General features: G+C 39.2%; 1 protein-coding gene across 4 annotated transcripts in view; it reads left to right on the top strand.

The window, feature by feature from the left end:
• The window catches only part of ABLIM3 (actin binding LIM protein family member 3), a 192,071-nt gene that overhangs the window by 60,157 nt on the left and 115,100 nt on the right, over window positions 1–16,814 (top strand). For all 4 annotated transcript variants that reach the window (XM_056811604.1, XM_056811603.1, XM_056811602.1 and 1 more), the window contains exon 2: window positions 14,684–14,821. In XM_056811604.1, coding sequence (XP_056667582.1) covers window positions 14,684–14,821 — 138 coding nt within the window. The remainder of the gene's footprint in view (window positions 1–14,683; window positions 14,822–16,814) is intronic.

Below are 16,814 nucleotides of genomic sequence, written 5' to 3'. Positions count from 1 at the left end.
TAGAATCTTAGGATCAGTGGGGTAGAGCTAAAAGGACTCTTACAACAGAACATCAGCATTGTAAGAACACAACGTCACATCTGGAAGAGACCTTTGAGTTTTGAATCTCTCCTCCACCACCAAATACCTTCCTCTCTCTGAGCCTCAGTTTCCTCATCTATAAAGAGGATTGATAACACTTGCATGGCTCATCTCATCTCACACAACCAGTCTGAGGTCAAAGAAGATAAAGTATTTTGAAAGGTCTTTTGAAATATGAACTTTTATAATTCTACTGGAATTGACTTGAAGCATATATCATTGTATTATCTATTGAGAAAGAGTTGGCTAAATAAAATGATCTTGTTAGGAAATCTTATGGGCAAATTTAACCTACTTAAATGAGCAAATTATTTTTAGGCACTCTAGATGGACCAATTTATAAGCAATTGATATGCTAATTATAAATTGGTCTCACCCAGGAGAGGAAGCCTGCTATAATGGATAGAGTGCTGACCTCAGACTCAGTATGACTGATTGGCGTTTGAGTCAGGCTTCTAAAACCTCCTTTCTGCGTGACCCCTGGGTAAATTGTTTAGTTTTTCCAGTGCTGTATGCAGCTCTCTAAGACTGTGAGCTGCAGGGAGGGTACTGCTTGCCTGCTTTCATACAAAGAGTTTCCTCATTATTGTATCAAGGAAATCACAGGTCCATAGAGCAGCTAACTGGATCAGTGGATTGAGAGCCAGGCCTGGAAATAAATGTCCTGGGGTTCAAATCTGGATCAGACTCTTCCTACCTGTGTGACCCTGAACAAGTCACTTAGCAATTATCTAGTACTTACCACTCTTCTACTTTGGAACCAAGACTTAGTATCAATTCTAAGACAGAAGGAAGAAAGGAAAGAAGGAAGAGAGGGCGGGGGGCGGGGGGGCGGATTACAGGTCCTCTCCATTCTCATCCTCTAAAACAGGGGCTATTAATATGTGTATGTGTGTGCAAATGACATGAACCCCTTTAGCAATTTTGTAAAGCCTATGAACTCCTCAGAATAATGGTTTTTTGTCTACGTTCATAAATGAAAGAAATGCTCAATTTCAGGTAGAGGACCTCCTGAAATTTATCTACAGATCCTTGGACCCCATGGACTCCAGATTAAGAATCTTTGGATTAAAGTGGTTTCTCCAGCTTCATTAGAATGACTTTGTTTTCGGCCATGTTCTAATTACTTTAAGTACATGAAAGTAATATAACTTTTTGTCTAACGATGTTCTTTTCTCACACGCAAAAAGTTATTTCTCCTTGTAGTTTCACTGATTCAGAAGGCAGTCCCACAATTGGAAAAATTGTTACGATGTATAAATATAAATAAATGTTTATATGTATATAAAATGTGTATACATGTATATGTGGGTGTGTGTAATATATATACATGTGTTTATGTATACAAACCAAGTTGGCATATGAACACTCAAGTGCTCAAGTAGATCTGGGAATCTCATTAATTTGGATGTTCCTTCATAATGAAGATCTAGAACCACTCATAGCTACCCATCCTGTGGGCCTTGTCCAGGTCCTCTCATAAGATAACCACAGGAAATCCACCCAATGTACTGAAGTCCTTCCTTGCTTTCTGACATCATGATGAGAAAACCAGTGGAGTGTTTTGGTTACTCACCTATTCGCTGTTCTGCCTGCCATGTGACCTAACCATATTCTCTTCTTGACCAACTTGGATCAGCATTGACGTTTCTCCACCTCCTGTCATTCAAAGACACAAATAGTCCTTCCTTTTCCAGGAATGTGGAAGATAAACCACCATTCCCTTGGACTTACTACTCAGAGGGCCTGACAATCAAATACATCAGGGTTTCTTAGGAGGTACAAAGGCCCCCATAAAGATGATTCTCACTCTCATAACAATGATGATGATGATAACTCATGTGTTTGTAGTGCTTTAAAATTTATGAAACATTTTCCTTAGAAAAACTCTAGAAAACAAGATCATATTAATCCCACTTTACACATAATAAAACTGAAGCTTGGAGGGTGAAGTAATTTGCTCATAGTTAACAGAGCAAAAAACCCCTGGAGCTCTGACTGTGAATGAATTTGTCAAGTTATGTAGTAAAAGAAAAAAATATTCTCATCTTTGTAAATGTACTGTTAATCATGTTGACCCTTCTTACTTTTTTTTTCACTTTAAACATTATTTTATTTGGTCATTTCCAAACATTATTCATTGGAAACAAAGATCATTTTCTTTTCCTCCCCCCGCCCCCTTCCCACCACCTCTCCCATAGCCGACGCATGATTCCACTGGGTATATCATATGTGTTCTTGACTCGAACCCATTTCCATGTTGTTGGTATTTGCATTAGAGTGTTCATTTAGAGTCTCTCCTCAGTCCTATCCCCTCCCCCCTGTAGTCAAGCAGTTGCTTTTCCTTGATGTTTTTACTCCCATAGTTTATCCTCTGCTTGTGGATAGTGTTTTTTAGATCCCTGCAGATTGTTCAGGGACATTGCATTGACACTAAAGGAGAAGTTCATTACCTTCGATTGTACCACAGTGTATCAGTCTCTGTGTACAATGTTTTCCTGGTTCTGCTCCTTTCCCTCTGCATCACTTCCTGGAGGTTGTTCCAGTCTCCATGGAATTCCTCTACTTTATTATTATACCTTTTAGCACAATAGTATTCCATCACCAACATATACCACAATTTGTTCAGCCATTCCCCAATTGATGGGCATCCCTTCGTTTTCCAAATTTTGGCCACCACAAAGAGTGCAGCTATGAATATTCTTGTACAAGTCTTTTTACTTATTGTCTCTTTGGGGTACAAACCCAGCAGTACTATAGCTGGATCAAAGGGCAGACAGTCTTTTATCACCCTTTAGGCATAGTTCCAAATTGCCCTCCAGAATTGTTGGATCAATTCACAACTCCACCAGCAATGAATTAATGTCCCTACTTTGCCACATCCCCTCCAGCATTCATTACTTTCCTTTGCTGTTATGTTAGCCAATCTGCTAGGTGTGAGGTGATACCTCAGGGTTGTTTTAAATTTCATCTCTCTGATTATAAAAGATTTAGAACACTTTTTCATGTGCTTATTAATAATTTTGATTTCTTTGGCTGAGAACTGCCTGTTCATGTCCCTTGCCCATTTATCAATTGGAGAATGGCTTGATTTTTTGTACAATTGATTTAGCTCTTTGTAAATTTGAGTAATTAAACCTTTGTCAGAGGTTTTTATGAAGATTGCTTCCCAGTTTGTTGCTACCCTTCTGATTTTAGTTACATTGGTTTTGTTTGTACAAAAACTTTTTGATTTGATGTATTCCAGATTATTTATTTTGCATTTTGTGACTCTTTCTAAGTCTTGCTTGGTTTTAAAGCCTCTCCCTTCCCAAAGGTCTGACATGTATACTATTCTGTGTTCGCCTAATTTTCTTATAGTTTCCTTCTTTATGTTCAAGTCATTCACCCATTTTGAATTTATCTTGGTGTAGGGTGTGAGGTGTTGATCTAAACCTAATCTTTCCCACACTGTCCTCCAATTTTCCCAGCAGTTTTTATGAAATAGTGGATTTTTGTCCCAAAAGCTGGGATCTTTGGGTTTGTCATATACTGTCTTGCTGAGGTTGCTTGCCCCCAGTCTATTCCACTGATCCTCCTTTCTGTCTCTTAGCCAGTACCAAATTGTTTTGATAACCGCTGCTTTATAATATAGTCTGAGATCTGGGACTGCAAGGCCCCCTTCCTTTGTATTTTTTTTCACTATTCCCTGGATATCCTTGATCCTTTGTTCTTCCAAATGAACTGTGTTATGATTTTTTCTAGATCAGTAAAAAAAATTTTTGGAAGTTCCATGGGTATGGCACTAAATAGATAGATGAGTTTGGGTAGGATGGTCATTTTTATTATATTGGCTCATCCTACCCATGAGCAGTTAATGTTTTTCCAATTGTTCAAGTCTAGTTTTAGTTGTGTGGAGAGTGTTTTGTAGTTGCATTCATAAAGTTCCTGTGTTTGTCTCGGGAGATAGATTCCTAAGTATTTTATTTTGTCTAAGGTAATTTTGAATGGGATTTCTCTTTCTAGTTCTTGCTGCTGAGCTGTGTTGGAAATATATAGAAATGCTGATGACTTATGTGGGTTTATTTTGTATCCTGCAACTTTGCTAAAGTTGTTGATTATTTCAATTAGCTTTTTGGTTGAATCTCTAGGATTCTTTAAGTAGACCATCATGTCATCCACAAAGAGGGATAACTTGGTCTCCTCATTGCCAATTTTAATGCCTTCAATTTCTTTTTCTTCTCTAATTGCTACTGCTAGTGTTTCTAGTACAATGTCAAATAATAGAGGTGATAATGGGCATCCTTGTTTCTCCTGATCTTAATGGGTATGCATCTAGTTTATCCCCATTGCATATGATATTAGTTGATGGTTTTAGATATATGCTGTTTATTATTTTGAGGAATGACCCTACTATTCCTATTCTTTCTAGTGTTTTTAATAGGAATGGGTGTTGTATTTTATCAAAGGCTTTTTCTGCATCTATTGAAATAATCATGTGATTTTTGCTCGTTTGCTTGTTGATGTGCTCAATTATGTGGATGGTGTTCCTAATATTGAACCAGCCCTACATCCCTGGTATAAATCCTACTTGATCATGGTGGATGCCTCTTCTGATCACTTGCTGGAGTCTTTTTGCTAGTATCCTATTTAAGATTTTTGCATCTATATTCATTAGGGAGATTGGTCTATAATTTTCTTTCTCTGTTTTTGGCCTGCCTGGCTTTGGAATTAGTACCATGTTTGTGTCATAAAAGGAATTTGGTAGAACTTCCTCTTTGCTTATTATGTCAAATAGTTTGTATAGTATTGGGGTTATTTGTTCTTTGAATGTTTGATAGAATTCACTGGTGAATCCATCAGGCCCTGGGGATTTTTTCTTAGGAAGTTCTTTGATGGCCTGTTGGATTTCTTTTTCTGATATGGGATTATTTAAGAAATCTATTTCTTCTTCTGTTAGTCTATGCAATTTATATTTTTGTAAACATTCAACCATATTACCTAGGTTGGTATATTTATTGCCATATAGTTGGGCAAAGTAGTTTTTAATGATTGCCTTAATTTCCTCTTCGTTGAAGATGAGTTCCCCCTTTTCATCCTTGATGCTGTTAATTTGCCTTTCTCCTTTCCTTTTTTTAATTAGTTTGACCAGTACTTTGTCTATTTTGTCTGTTTTTTCAAAGTACCAGCTTCTAGTCTTGTTTATTAGCTCAATAGATCTATCACTTTCGATTTTATTAATTTCTCCCTTAATTTTTAGGATCTCTAGTTTGGTTTTCTTCTGGAGGGTTTTAATTTGTTCGTTCTCAAGTTTTTTGATTTGCATTTCCAATTCATTGATCTCTGCCCTCCCTAATTTGTTAATATATGCACTCATGGATATGAATTTTCCTCTAAGTACTGCTTTGGCTGCATCCCATAAGGTTTGAAAGGATGTCTCACCGTTGTCATTTTCCTCAATGAAATTATTAATTGTTTCTATGATTTCTTCTCTAACTAACCAATTTTGGAGTGTCATATTATTTAATTTCCAATTAATTTTTGATTTGGCTCTCCATGTACCCTTTCTGATCAATATTTTTATTGCTTTATGATCTGAAAAGGTTGCATTTATTATTTCTTGTTTTCTGTATTTTGCCATGTTTCTGTGACCTAGTGTATGATCTATTTTTGTGAATGTGCCATGTGGTGCTGAGAAGAAGGTGTATTCCTTTTTGTCCCTATTTATTTTTCTCCATATGTCTATTACCTCTAATTTTTCTAAGATTTCATTCACCTCTTTTACCTCTTTCTTATTTATTTTTTGGTTTGATTTATCTAAATTTGATAGTGGTTGGTTCAAGTCTCCTACTAATATGGTTTTACTGTCTATTTCCTACTTCAATTCTCCTAGTTTCTCTATTAAAAATTTGGATGCTATACCATTTGGTGCATACATGTTGATTAGTGATATTTCCTCATTGTCTATACTCCCTTTTAACAGAATATATTTACCTTCCCTATCCCTTTTGATCAGGTCTATTTTTGCTTTGGTTTTGTCAGATATCATGATTGCAACTCCTGCCTCCTTTCTATCAGTTGAGACCCAAAAGGTCTTACTCCATCCTTTAATTCTAACCTTGTGAGTATCAACCCACCTCATATGTGTTTCTTGAAGACAACAAATGGTAGAGTTTTGGGTTCTAATCCAATCTGCTATTTGTCTATGTTTTATGGGTGAGTTCATCCCATTCATGTTCAAAGTTATGATTGTCACTTGTGGATTCCCTGGCATTTTGATATCTTCCCCTAGTTCTGACCTTTCTTCTTTAGCTATCTCCTTTTGAACCAGTGATTTCCTTTAGGTCAGTCCCCCTAGTCCCCTCCCTTGATATGCTTCCCTTTCTAGCCCCTCCCTTTTTATGCTCCCTTCCCTTCCCCCCCTCCTTCCCTCCCTTTTTATACTCCCTCCTCCCTCCCCCTCCTTGATTTTCCTTTCTTTCTTACCCTGTTGGATAAGATAGAATTCAGGATCCCACTGGATCTAGATGTTCTTCCCTCTAAGATTTGATTTCACTGAGAGTAAAGTTTAAGTAATTCCACTTCACACTCTCTTCCACTCCTTCTCATATGAGAGTTCTTTTCCTCCCCTTCCCATGTGTATCTTTGTATGGGAAAGATTATTCTATTTAGTCCCCCCCATTTCTTTTTTTTCTTTTTTTAAATAATATTTTATTTGATCATTTCCAAGCATTATTCATTAAAGACAAAGATCATTTTCTTTTCCTTCCCCCCCACCCCCATAGCCAACGCGTGATTCCACTGGGTGTTACATGTGTTCTTGATTCATACCCATTTCTATGTTGTCAATATTTGCATTAGAGTTTCGTTTAGAGTCTCTCCTCTGTCATGTCCCCTCAACCGCTATAGTCAGGCAGTTGCTTTTCCTCAGTGTTTCCACTCCCATAGTTTATCCTTTGCTTATGAATAGTGTTTTTTCTCCTAGATCCCTGCAGATTGTTCCGGGACATTACACCACCACCAATGGAGAAGTCCATTACATTTGATTATACCACAGTGTATTAGTCTCTGTGTACAATGTTCTCCTGGTTCTTCTCCTTTTGCTCTGCATCACTTCCTGGAGGTTGTTCCAGTCTCCGTGGAATTCCTCCACTTTATTATTCCTTTTAGCACAATAGTATTCCATCACCAATATATACCACAATTTGCTCAGCCATTCCCCAATTGATGGGCATCCCCTTGTTTTCCAGTTTTGGGCCACCACAAAGAGCGCAGCTATGAATATTTTTGTACAAGTCTTTTTGTCCATTATCTCTTTGCCCCCCCATTTCTTGAAGTAAATGTTAGTATTATCGACCATCCTCCCCCTTTTTCTTTCTTTGCCCCCCTTCACCAAATCTTCTTGATGCCCCAATCTTTCCCTATGCATGATTCTTCTAACTACTCTTATGATGCATACAATTTTTGAGAGTTACACAATACATTTTCCCCACATATTAATATATATAATTTGATATAAATGTAGTCCTTATAGAAGAGAGTTTGACTTAAAGAAAAAGATAGGATTTATCTCCTTCTCCCTTTCTTTTATATTTACCTTTTCATGTTTCTCTTGCTTTCTCTGATTGGATATCAAATTTTCCACTAAGTTCTGGTCTTTTCTTAGCAAGTTCTTGGAAATCTTCTATTTTGTTGAATGTCCATACTTCCCCCTGGAAGTATATAGTCAGTTTTGCTGGGTAGTTGATTCTTGGTTGGAGACCCAGCTCTCTTGCCTTTCTAAATATCATGTTCCATGCTTTGTGGTCTCTTAGTGTGTTAGCCGCTAAGTCCTGTGTGATCCTTATGGGAACCCCCCTATATCTGAAGCTCCTCTTCTTGGCTTCTTGTAGGATTTTCTCCTTTTCTTGGAAGCTCTTGAATTTGGCGATTACATTCCTGGGGGTTGTCTTTTGAGGATTTAGTATAGAGGGTATTCTATGAACTCTTTCTATTTCTGTTTTGCCCCCTTGCTCCAGAACATGTGGGCAATTTTCTTCTATAATCTCCTGTAGAATAGCATCGAGGTTTTTGTTTATCTCTGGTTTTTCGGGGAGAAAAATAATTCTGAGGTTGTCTCTTCTTCCTCTGTTTTCCAAGACTGTGACCTTTTCAGTGAGATATTTTATATTTTCTTCTAATTCATTAATTTTTTGGCTTTGCTTTATTGATTCTTGCTGTTTTGTAATCTCACTGTCTTCCAGTTGCTTAATTCTGGTTGTTAGGGACTGGTTTTGCTTTTCAGCTTTGTCTGCCCTTCTATTAGATGCTTCCAGCTCTTTCTCCAGTTGTGAAGTCTTGTCTATCAGACTGCTGATCTCTTTCTCTCATTTTTCTTTCCAAAAGGTTTCCATCTTTTGGGCATGCTCACTGTCTTCCAGTTGCTTAATTCTGGTCATTAGGGACTAGTTTTGCTTTTCAGCTTTGTCTGCCCTTCTATTAGATGCTTCCAGCTCCTTCTCCAATTGTGAAGTCTTGTCTATCAGACTGCTGATCTCTTTCTCCCATTTTTTTTCCCCAAAGGTTTCCATCTTTTGGGTAAGCTCCAGTTTGAGATCTTCCAGAGCTTGTTGATAGTTTCCATTTTGGGAGGCATGTTCTGATTTTTTTTTTTTTTTGGATTTCATCCTCATTCTCCTCTTTTCCTTGGGTACTTCCACCATAAAAGTTTTCAATAGTCACCTTTTTCCCTTTCTTCCTGGAGGCTTGATTTTGGGCTGTGTGAGCCATCCCTTTGGTGGTTTTATTCCACTTTCTTTTTTGGTCTGGGGTCTGGGTGATATGGGCGGGTTTTCTGTGAATTTAGGTTGCCTCAGACTAGTTCTTCCCAGTCTCCGAGGTTTCTTAGATCTCGGGCCCCTCTTGTTCAGCCCAACCGCCCAGGTGATCAGCAGGGCCCGCCCAGGTGTTCAGCTCCATCCAGGTGCTCAGCGCAACTGCCCCAGAGCTCAGCTCCACAGCCCCGCTGTGCTCAGCGCAGGATTCTCCCTTGAAACCGCTCTGAGAGGTCTTTTCCTTGCAGTCTTTAGATCCCAAGGACCCTGGTGTGCCCCCCAGACAGAGACACTCCTCACTCACTCTCTGTCCCAGTGAGGGTTCTGATAGCTTACTCTGGTTTGGTTGGGGGGTGGGGAGGGAAGGGCCGGCTCAGTTCACGTTTTTGTGCGAGCTTTTCCTCCTCCTTATAGTGTGGAAATGTTCAAACCCCACGTACCTTCGTTTCTGTGGGGCACTGGAGAGTCCCTCCATTCTTCCAAAGCTGATTTTTATGCTCTTTTGAGGTAGTCTATTTCATTCGGTGCCGGGGAGGGGAAGCGAGTCACATATAGATTGCAGCCATGTTTACCCGGAAGTCGACCCTTCTTACTTTTTGATTGAGGTTGAAAAGAAACTTCTACAAAGGAAAGAAGTCAAGGCAACAAGCATTTACTATGTGCCTAATGTGTGGTAGGCACCTGTTCTAAACTCTAGAGATTACAAAGAAAGAGCCAAAAACAAACAAACAAACAAAACTCCTTTGTCTCAAGGAGCTCACAATCTAATTGGGGAAACAACATGCTAACAACTTTATAGAAACAAGATAATACAGGGTAAAACAGTGATAATGTCTGAAAAGAGACATTAAGATTAAGGTCTGGGAAGTTTTCTTGCAGAAAGTGGGACTTTAGCTAATACTTGAAGAAGTCAGAAGGTAGAATGAAGAGGAAGAGAATTCAAGGCCTAGGGGACAGTCAATGAAAGTGCCAGGAGTCCAGAAAAAATGTCTTATGTGAGGAAAACCAAAGACAAGAGAAGTAGAAAAGGGGACTAGTAATGGAGAACTTTGAATGTCAACCAGATGATTATATTTTTTATCCTGAAGTAATAGAGAATGTATTAAGTAGGAAGGTGACGTAATCAGCTCTTCACTTTGGAAGACATTTGGCATATCATAGCAGAAGATAGACTGGAGTTGGGAGAGATTTGAGACAGGGAGATCAATAAGAAAAATGTTGACTTAGTCCAGAAACTAGATTGTGGGCCTGGCTGACTAGAAAGTAAGTGGCTTCCTTGAATAACAGAGAAATTAAGAGGGAAAGTTTAGGAGGAAAGATAATGAGTTCACTTTTGGACATGTTGAGTTTAAGATGACTATGAGTTAGTCAGTTCAAGATGTTCAGTAGACATTTGGAAATATGAAAGAGAAAGTGAAGGGAGAGATTAGAGTTTGACAAATAGATCTGAGAATCATCTGCATAAAGATGACAATTGGATCCATGGGAGCTTATGAGATCAACCAGTAAAATAGTACATAGAGAGAAAAAGGTCCAAAACAAAGCCATGGGGAACACCTATAGTAAATGGACACGACCTTGACTAAGATCCAACTAAGGAGACTGCAAAGAAGTGGTCACACAGTAGGAGGAGAATCATGAGAGAACAGTGTCACAAAAACCTAGAGAAAAAAGATTATCAAGAAGAAGACAGTGATTTAGATCAAAGAGAAGGAATAAGAAAAGACCATTAGATTCACAATTAAGTTATTACTGATAACTTGGGAGGGAGGAATTTCAGTTAAATAATGAAGTTGGAAGCAAGATTGAAGTACATTTAAAAAGTCTGAGAGGAAGGGAAATAGAGAGACCAATTTTAATGGGCTTCTCAGGTTTTGCCACAAAGGATAGGAGAGATATTAGGATGATAGCTACTGGAGGTGGACAGATCAAGTGAGGGGTTTTTGTTTTTTTGTTTTTTGAGGATAGGGAAGACATGGGTATTCTCGTAGGCAGTAAGGAAATGGGCAATAGACAAGGAGAGATTGAAAATGAGTGAGAGGTTGGAAATGAGGGAGGGGTTAGGGTTATTAGGCACCCTACTAGAGAAGATAGAATGGGATCATTTGTGAAATCATTTGTGCATGTGGAGGGGTTAATCTTGGAAAGGGGAAAGGCTACCTCTTTATTTGAGATGAATAGACAAGAAGATAGGTAGTGGTAGAAGGCATCTGTGTGATGTGAATTTAGAAGGGAAGGGGGAAAAAGGGCTCTTGGCTTACTGCCTTCATTTTTCTTCAATGAAATATTAGGTAAGGTTCACAGCTGAGAGGTGGGAGGGAGAAGGAGACATAGGAGGTTTGAAGGATGAAAAGATTTAGAAAAATTGGTATAGTGAGTAGAACAGTGAATTTATTAGGAAGCTGTAAAAAGATTGCCATCAGTAGGTCTCAGTTTAGTTCATAATAAATTTGTAGTGGACCCAGTCAACATGATTTCATGATTTTCATCATCTTCAACCAACAACACATGAGTAGGAGTAAAGGCAGTCAATGATGGAAGTGATCAAAAGGCTGAGATTTGGCAGGGCAAGATTGGTGATAGGTTAAGAAGACAAGGAACTCAAGAGAAGAGGCCACTATAAAGTTGAACTGTCTCACCAAGAAGTCAGGATGGGGAAGGGAAGAGAACATTAGCCAGTGATGGTCTGGGAAAGAATTGAGAGATAGAGTACTGGAGATTACAGTGAGGATGAAGAACAGGGTTAGGAGATTTGGGAAGAGGGAGAAGTAGAATCACAACTGATTCTGATCTGATAAAGAAACTTCAAAGTTCATAAATATGGAAGTGGAACACTTGTAGGTCATGGCAAGATCAAATGTAGGACCATTTCTGTAAGTGGGATGGAGGAATAGTATTGATTTAAGACAGAAAGTAAGGTTTTAAATAAATAAAACATTTTTCAAACCCTAAAGTGCCATATAAATACTAATTTATCATTATTCTTAGTCTTCCCATTCCTATTCCTATAATTATTATCAGGAACAAGTCAGGTCTCATAGAGTACAAGAAGATGGAAGAGATGAGAAAGGGAAAAATTCCAGAGGGCTGACAGGAAGGAATGGATTGTTTTAGAGTGGGATATTGAGGCATTGAATTAAGGGGGAATGACAAGAAGGGGGAGGAAAGGAAAGAAGTAATTTTTGAATGCCTTTGGAATATCTAAATATCTTCATATCCTACAATGTCATTAATTTTTGTTAATGTTACATTTATTGAAATTAAGATGTCTTTTCTTATATGGAAGCCTATAGATTTGAGGGTCAATACCCATTCAAAACAATAGCTCATAAGTTCTCATGAAAATATTTCTATTGACACTCAGCCAGAAGACAGTTTCCAAAAGAAAAAAAAAAGATTTTCATCACAAACATTAAAAAATGATAGAAAAAAATTCCTTCATGCAATCACACTCCAATAACATACATAGAGAAACCTATAGGGTGGATCCATGCATGAGAAATATCATGAAGAGATATATGCCAGGAGCTTGTGGCCAGGGTACATGGCCAGGGCAATTCATACCTTTTGCGGTAGCATTTTTATTGTCATCTTGTATTTTCATCACAATGCTCTATATCTTTGTTGTCTGCTGGACCTGTTGTCTCTAATGGATAGGGCTTATTTGCTGAGAATGCTGGGTACTTTATCGTCTCTGCTAGGCAATTTCCCTGGTCTCACAGTCATGAAACACATCTCTATTATAATCTTTGGGCTCACTGTTCATCACTCTTAAAGTGTGGTAATTAGAAAGTTTCTTCCTAATAGGGAAACAATAACTACTGGGGTTGGATAGATCAGGAGAGGGCTTTTTGAGGATGATGAAGCCCTTCTAGACCATAGCCAAGTCTAACTAAAGGACACAGAACAAAGCCAGTCAGAGGACTACCAAGCTAAGATTAAGTCTGTTCTTTTGACTGCCCTTGTCTGGTGCTCATTAAAAGTCTGAGACAATTATTTGACTGCCTCAGAGAACTCCTATTCATTCACTGTATTGTGTGCCTCCTCAAAAATCATGCCAGAGGCTTTGTGAAAACAAGGTAAAACAAAACAAACAGTATGGGATGGGGTGGGGGGGGAGGGTCCTGGCTGTCTGTGTCTGTGTCTATGTGTGTGTCTAACGTATACCCTAAAGCAGTGATGGTGAACCTTTTAGAGATAGAATGCCAGGCCCTGCCCCACCCAGACCAAGTGCCATGCCTCCCCCAGAGACCACATGTCGTGCCTCCCCTCACCCCACTGAGTGCCAGGAGCACCCTGCCCTCCCCCTTACCCCACACAAGGGAGGGAGAAAGCTCTCCTTTTAGACTGCTGGGCAGAAGGGCGGGGGATATGAAAAAATGTCATCAGGCTTGGTAGAGAAGGGGAGGGGAACAGCTCTGCCTGAGTCCCTCTGCCTTTCTAGTAACAAACTCTGGTGAGGGAGGGGAGAGGGAGGAAAGTGGCCACATGCTCATAGAGAGTACTCCAAGTTTCATCTTTGGCACCTACGTGTGCTATAGGTTCACCATCACTGTCCTAAAGAATCCCCAATGTAAAAACCAGACTGGTGGTCATTTGGCTTCTAAACTGGAAACCTTTATTATGTAAATCAAATGAGGTAATATTAGGTTCTTCTATTTTTTTTTAACCCTTACTTTCTGTCTTATATTAGTATCGATATCAAGGTAGAAGAATGGTAAAGGCTAGACAGTTGGGGTTAAGTGACTTGTCCAAGGTCCTCTAGCTAGGAGGTATCTGATACCTGATTTGAACCCAGGACCTCTGGACACCAGGTCTAGTATTCTAATCTTTAAACCACTTAGCTGCCCCTGAGGTAATTATTTAAAAAGCACTTATCACAGTGCCTCCCATAGAGTAAGCACTATACAAATGCTTATTCCCTTCGCCTATATCTGCTAATAGCTGGCACATAGTAGGTGCTATATAAATGCTTATTCTCTTCTCTTCCCCTCTATCTGCTAGTATTTAGCAAAATGGCTGGCACATAGTAAACATTTACTAAATGCATATTGAATGACTGACTGACAGTAATAATTAGTTTTTGTGCTGTACTATCTCCCTCTACTGTATTCTCCATATTCTCCATAAAAAGAATAAGGCCTCTTCACTTGAGGCCAGATTTGAATCTAGGACCTCCCATCTCTAGGCTTGACTCTCAATCCACTGAGCCACCCAACTGTCCCCTCTAAACACTCTTGAAACAATCTCTGCCCTCAAGAAGCTTACATTCTATTAGAAGAAATGTGTATAGTAACTCCATGTAGACAAAGTAAACACAAGGTAATTTGGAGGAGAGAAGACTTTGTTAGCCATGTGGTCATCAAGAAAGGTTTTGTTGTAGAGAGTAGTGCTTGAATTGAGTCTTAAAAGCCAACTAGGGATTCTAAGAGATGGAGGTGAGAAGAAAGTGCACAGAGTGGGAGGATGGAATAGAAGAAAGTCAGATTGGCTGGACCAGAGTCTGTATGAGGGAGAATGTTGGATAAAACATTCTATTGCCTGTTCCAAGGCTGGGAAAAGACAAGTCACATTACTGGTGCTGGGGAAGATCCCCAATATTTGCTTACATTCACATTACTGCTTTCTGTAAACAATGAATAGTCCATAGGGCGACTATTCAAGGGAGAGAGATTTCAAGGTTAATTGTGATACACTGGGTTTCTGGGAGCCACAAACAGTGGCCAGTTTCCAAGTCCCTGAATGATAGTTTTTGAAGAGAACTGGTCTTGCTTGATATTGACCCTGTTTTTTTTTCTTCCTCTTCACAGTTCCTTATCAGCAGAACCCCTACAATCCTGGGGGAGGCACCAATGTCATCCAGTGCTATCGCTGTGGGGACACTTGCAAAGGGGAAGTGGTCCGTGTGCAGAATAACCATTTCCACATCAGGTGTTTCACTTGTCAAGGTAGGAGGCCCATTTCTACTGCCCAAATTCCCAAGCATGAGACTTGAGAGGCCAAAAGAGCTAAGGCAAAGACTTCCCCCAGTCCCTTGAGCCCCTCCTACATTTTTCTTAAAAATTTTATCCAATTCAGCAAATGCAAATAATTGCTCACATTTTTTCTAGCACTTTATTTACAGTGCTTTCTACATTATAACCCCATAAAGAAGACTGTACAAGTTTCATCATCTAGCTTTTACAGATGAGGAAACTGAGGTTCACAGAAGTTGCTCAAGTTCTCATAACTAGTAAGTAGTAGATCTAGGATTTGAACTCAGGTCTCGTCTCAAGTCTAGTGTTCTTTTTTTATGCTTCCTATTTTATACAAAGCCCTGTTTGCTAGGTGTTGGTAGAGATATAAAATGGAGATAAGATAAGGGCCTCAGTACTTAGTCTCTTGGTATTTTCTTACAGAGATCTATCTTCAGGCACAAAGGAAGGTCCGAAGGAACTTCTAAGTAAGAGATGATAAGACCTAGACCATAGGGAAGTTAGTCATTCTTGAAGTTCAGATTACCTAATTTATTTCAGTGCTCAAAAATTCCATAATTTCATCAGTGAGGATACTCCTTTCATTATGCAGATGCTATATTTGTAAGTAGTTCTTCATGAGTTAATGGGAGCTGAAAAGTTTTATGAAGTAGCAACTGATGGTCAAATTTAATATCCTCCCTTGTCCCAAACCATCCAATGACCTTTAATCACAAGGCAATAGATTGAGAGGGAAGAAGGACCTGAGAGTCTATCTTGTCCAACACCCTTATTTTATGGATGGGAAATCTAGGGCCCATAAAGCTTAAATGGCTTTCCCAAAGTCACAAAGATATTAAATGTCAGATCTGGAATTTGCACGGTCCTCTTGACTCAAGAACCAGTGTTCTTTCCATTATGCTGAATCCTGTTCTAAACCTCGGATTAAGATCTTTGGTCTGGTAAGTTCTTTTCCTTGAGTTTAGGAATGGTGCCCCCTCCATGAAGTCTTCCCATACATCCCCTATTCTAGTGAACCTTTTAGAGTCTGAGTGCCCAAATTGAACCCTCACACTGCATGTGAGCCCCCCACCTTACCCCAGACAGAAGAGGAAGGAAACACTCCCATTGGGCTTCTGGGCAAGAGGGGTGGGTGATGAGAGAAATGTCCTCAGACATGGGGGAGGGGGAGAAGGAGCAGCCCCCTCCAGCACACATGCCATGGGTTTGCCAACATAGCCCTAGTCAATAATGCCTTCCCTTCTCAGGCCTCATGTAACATTTTGTTTTATCTCTCTCTTTAATGCATTTTTAAAAATACTTATCTCTGTAGCTTATCCACCTACAAATTGTAAACTCCATTAGGAAATGCATAATGTCTAAACTTTGTATCATCCCCAAAGACCAGGCACAATTCTCTGTAAACCTTTGGCACTTAAAATGTTTGTTCAATGTTGAATGAATATGAGGCCATTAAGAAGAGCTGGACATTTCAGAAGGAGGGTCTTGGGTTTTTCCCATGATGCTATTTGGCTAAAACATTTCTGCCGTCCAATGATTTATTTTATCAGCCAAAAGGACCATATAATTTAGAATTGAATGGTACCATAGAGGCCATCTAGTCCAGCTATCTCAATTTACTGATGAGGAAACTGAGGTTAAGAGAGTTAAGTGACTTGCCCAAAGTCACACAGATAGCAAATATCAGGACCAAATTTTGACCCATGTTCCATAATTTAATCTATTTGTGCATTTAGCTTCCTCTATTATCTTATCTACCTGGTTGTGACACATAAATGGAATTCACCAGATGCTGTTGACAGAGTAATTCATCCCTTAGTGGTCATCCCTCTGATAATGAATCTGTTTATCCTGAGCTAGGCTAGTCTTCAAGCAACAGACACAGAAATCCATCAATAGGCTTGACTTTAAAGCTTTTCCAAATTGTTGTAGTCTGACTAAGCTTGTGCCCTTCTACATATCCTTT

Source organism: Monodelphis domestica, chromosome 1 (assembly GCF_027887165.1).
Source record: "Monodelphis domestica isolate mMonDom1 chromosome 1, mMonDom1.pri, whole genome shotgun sequence".
Taxonomy (NCBI): Eukaryota; Metazoa; Chordata; class Mammalia; order Didelphimorphia; family Didelphidae; genus Monodelphis; species Monodelphis domestica.
The sequence above is the reverse complement of the archived record's forward strand: the minus strand, read 5'-3'. Positions and strand labels throughout refer to the sequence as shown.